Source organism: Limulus polyphemus, unplaced genomic scaffold, assembly GCF_000517525.1.
Source record: "Limulus polyphemus unplaced genomic scaffold, Limulus_polyphemus-2.1.2 Scaffold4299, whole genome shotgun sequence".
NCBI lineage: Eukaryota > Metazoa > Arthropoda > Merostomata > Xiphosura > Limulidae > Limulus > Limulus polyphemus.
This window is the reverse complement of record NW_013669909.1, coordinates 86,788-91,580: the sequence shown is the minus strand read 5'-3', so window position 1 is coordinate 91,580 and position 4,793 is coordinate 86,788. Positions and strand designations below refer to the sequence as shown.

The window sequence follows — 4,793 nt, the reverse complement described above, 5'->3', positions numbered from 1 at the left end:
TCCGCACATCTTCACACACGCAACTGCAATTGGCAATACTAATGATAATTATGTCCATTATCTTTACCTTTGGTAGAGCCCAGCACATTGGTCAGCTTACCGGACTATGGAGGTGAGGTAGCGCTGAGCACTTTGCAGCTGTAAGTGCGTTATAAGAGTGGCGTCAAGTCATATTATTTGGTCTGACAAGAGTGGCCCAAAAGTTGACGGTAGGTGGTGTTCACTAGCTGCCTTCACTCTAGATAAACTAGGAACGGCAAACGCAGGTTGCCCTCGTGTAGCTTTACACGAAATCCAGCAAATAAACAAACAAAACTCTTGCATTATTTGTGTGAATTAGAGTTCTTAAGAATGACAATCATTACACATAAACACCGAAACAGATTATCACTTGATAATGCTTTGCTTTTGTGCTTCACAAGGATTATTCCACCAATAGAACATCACCTGTACGCTCATCCAAACAGGCGCATATCTTACGGCAACAGGACGCGAACACCGGGTCCTCAGGTTCAGAGTACGACAAATTAATCAATGGGCCACACTTTTGATTTCATTTCAAACATTTGTTCACAATATATAGTGCAAGTATTTGTAAGTAACAACGGCACAGCACATTAAATTTAGAGCATAATCCTAATGGGCCCGGCATGGCCAGGTGGATAAGGCGCTCGACTCGCAATCTGAGGGTCGCGGGTTCGAATCCCTGTCCCACCAAACATACTCGCCCTTTCAGCCGTGGGGACGTTATAATGTGACGGTCAATCCGTTGGTAAACGAGTAGCCCAAGAGTTGGCGGTGGGTGGTGATGACTAGCTGCCTTCCCTCTAGTCTTAGACTGCTAAATTAGGGACGGCTAGCGCAGATAGCCCTCGTGTAGCTTTGCGCGAAATTCAAAAACAAACAATAATCCTAACGTTTCTCGCAATAATTTTGGTATAGAACTGCGTACAAGATAAATGAGATATGCTGCTATATAACTACTAAATCTAACAGTATTTTTTTCTTTATGGATGTATCTTAATTGATCATAAAACTAAATTAGAGCACAACTTTAACTATTCTAATATCTTCACGTTACCCAGGTTTAAGGTTTTTGTTTGTTTGTTTGAAGTTAAGCACAAAGCTACACAATGGGCTATCTGTGCTCTGCCCACCACGGGTATGGAAACCCGGTTTATAGCGTTGTTAGTCCACAGACATGCTGCTGTGCCACTGGAGGGCTAAGGTTTTTATAATACATCATTAACTCTATTGTTCTGGACAACTTGCCAAATAATACATTTTTAGTGTTTTCAGCATGAACAGCAACTTATATAAGACATGAGTTAAATTGCCAGATCCAAGATCCCGAGGCTCAAACAGAGAGAAATTGGCAGAGCATCCACCATCTATTTGGATAATCTTTACTTGCAATACAGGGAATGACTGACACAGTTATTATGCCCTACGAGTGAAATTACAGAGCGTATTCAGTGGCATGTCGCATTTCAAATCTCAGATCTTCCGATTTGCAGCTGGGCACGCTAACCGCTAGGACACTCCCGGCCGTTGTCACATAGAAGTCGAACAACACAGTCGTAAAATATACTCATAAAATGAGAAGTATGGTTATCATATACCGTATTTTTCGGAATATAAGATGCACCGGAGTATAAGACACACCCTTATTTTGAAGACAAAGTTTTGGGGAAAAAAAGCTACAGTCGCATTTGAAAGATTTTTATTGAACAAAATTTCAATTTGATACTTTAAAAATTAGTATATATTGTTCTAAACACAAAAGAACTCAAAACATCAAAAATAAGAAAATATCATAAATCAAAAAAAGTTTTACTGTTATTTAATTTGGTTCCAAACCTACAAAATCTTCATTGCTTTCACTGTGATTTTTTTTTTATTATTATTTAGAGAGCATTATAAATAGTTATGTTTTTAAAAGATAAAAAAACTAGACTATGCATGCCTATTTTGATATTTACACATGGCTTGTGTATATCGTATATATACATATATATTATTCATACCGTCGGTGTATAGGACGCAAGCAGATTTTCTCATCAAATTTTGTGGTAAAAAAGTGTGTCTTATACACCGAAAAATACGGTAGTTAGTTATCTTTTCATTTGCTTGTATAAGTGAATGCACAGGGACTAAAAGTCACAGAAATAAAACATTAAGCCATAGTCTAGGCTTAATAACCAATAATGTGAAAACTGATAATTACAGCGTTTGAGCTGGGGAACCTTTGTTAAATATTCTCTTAGCAAAGTCGTGGGATCGAATCCCTTTCCATTCAAGTAAAGTCATCACGTACTGTAGATTTACATTCAAAACTTTATTAAACTATTACTATTATGGAGTTTTTAATTCAAATGTTAGTATTATACATTATTTCATTTCTTAATTCAAAAATAAATATTAAAAAAAAGATAAATATGATTTATAAACACTCTTTTTTCTAAGTAAAATCGTGGGATCGAATCCAGTTGTCTCTGTTTCTCCTTAAATATTCCCCTAACGCCATAGGTTACAGTACAAAGATTAACGTTTTTCGCAACAACAACAATAAAAAAAAAAGAAGCTGAGTTTACATTCCTGAATAATGACTTAAATTTGTACAAATAATAATTAAATGTAGGAGGAGTCATGCCAGTTTAACTTAAATATTATAAATTTAATGCTCAATGTATTATCAAAGAACTGTTCTCTTTTTTATTCTTTCTTTTGTTTTTTATTTAAACGCAAAGCTACACATTGAGCTATGTGCGCTTTGCCCGTAACGGGTATCGAACTTCGATATTTAGCACATAAACCTACAAACTTGCCGATAAGCCACGGAGGGGAGGGGACATAGGTATTTGATAAGAATTAAAGTGACATTAGCTTTGTTGTGATACTTATACTTTCCACCCAATGAGATTTTACTTTTCCTTATTTATATTAATTTGAATTTCATTTGGCAGGTGTGGTTTCAGAACAGAAGAGCCAAGTATCGCAAGCAGGAAAAGCAACTACAGAAGCTATTTTCAGCTCCTTCCATGTTTCCAGGGTGCAACGGATCACCAATAAGTAACATTTACTCTGTTTCACCTAATTCTCGGACATACTGTTATCCATCTCCTAATTCCATTGGCTCCGTCAGTGCGACACACTTTCAACCAATAACGTCGTCTTCCTATTCACAGATGACTGCTCACCCTTTCGCGATGGCACAAGCAGTCAACATTGCTGGATTTCGTCAGGATTTGGAGGACGATTGGTATAATAAAGGACTTTCTCATCTTCACGTGAGTACTGGGACGCAACCTAATCTATCAGTTCCAGTGCTGCAGTACCAGACGTAAAACAGCGAAATTCTTTTTTTCGTATAGAAGCCCGAGCTAAGCATAAGGGTTTTTAATTTCTCTTTTTAAACATATATATGGCTCAAAAACCATATTCCAGTCATATGATGCTTATAAACTCATTAAAAAGTAGTCTAACTTATTGTTTCACATCAGATGCGACAGTGTAAGCGTTGTAAAGTATAAAGCTACGTGATGAGTTTCCGATTTTTAGCGTTATAAGCCCACGGACTTACTGCCGCGCTACCAGGGGGCAGAGTAAAGTTATTGTTAATTTGGATTCATCCTAGAGAGAATATTTTACATTTGTTTCTAATAAAGAACGCGCCATTAAACACTGGTTTAGATAATAGCGTATTTGAAGCTAACGAAAACAATGATCATCAATTAAAAACCTATCTGCGTCATTAAATGGGAATATGATCCAGTCTTTAAATGTAATATTTTGTATCTAATGAGAAATATGTTTAATCAATTAAACGGTACGTTAAAGTGGGAGTGTAAATTGGACAATGAATATATTCGTAACTAACGAGAAACGTTACTGGTTATTAACAAAACAGCATCGTTACTGTAATTTATCCTCTCAACAAACAATAAACGTTTGCCATTAATGAGCATAAGTTAGTTAGCAAACCGAATTATTGAAGTAATTGCTAATTATACAACTTGGTTGAGCATAAGTTAGACTGTCAAAGATAATATATTTGTATCCAGTGGCGTAAACTGTGATTAAGTCGTATTGTACCAGTTTACTTTTAAATATAATAGTAGTATTTCATACCACTCACTAACTCAATGGCATAAGTACTACAAGGTATAACACAGGTATGTTTATGTCTTGTGAATAGCTTTACTGTCGACTAATTACATCTCAATTAAGTAGACATGTAAATTAATGTATGAATATAACATTTTTTATTTAATTGAGAACTATACTACTCAATAAATGAACTGAATAATCAAGTGGAAGTTAGTCTGCGAACATGTTGATTACAAAATATGAGTACGTTATATTACAACGATTTTGGAGCCTCACAACGTCGTTACAGTCCAAGTCGCTACGTCTATCTGACGACCGCACATCTTTAGAGTAATTTCCTTTGTAAAAGGCTCCGTCTCAAGACTTTTATGTTTAAAGCACATCCATTCTCCCTGCATGCTTTCCATAAGCCACCTAACGTATCAGGACGACAATTTCTCAGCATTCGTTCAACAGTTCGATCACACAGAAATCCATAGACGACATAGAATAGCATGAATACCAGTTTTATTCCCCAGCTCCTTGACGTGTGAGATGTTTGAATAAATAAGTTATGAAAGGAACTTATGTCGGAAATCCTTCTTGATTATATTGTGTACTGTTGCCTGGACAGCTTTTTCCATCGACCTTTGTGTTCGTAGATTCTCACCTGTTACAAGACGTCACATTTTGCTTATCACGTC

The 4,793-nt window shown here is 36.2% G+C and overlaps 1 protein-coding gene across 1 annotated transcript; it reads left to right on the top strand.

Annotated features, from left to right (window-relative positions):
- The first annotated feature begins 106 nt into the window (after positions 1 to 106).
- Positions 107 to 3,347, top strand: LOC106470927 (homeobox protein prophet of Pit-1-like). Its single transcript, XM_013931505.1, has 2 exons — positions 107 to 112; positions 2,967 to 3,347. The coding sequence occupies exons 1-2, from the start codon at positions 107 to 109 to the stop codon at positions 3,345 to 3,347; spliced, it is 387 nt and encodes a 128-aa protein (XP_013786959.1).
- The last annotated feature ends 1,446 nt before the right edge of the window (positions 3,348 to 4,793 follow it).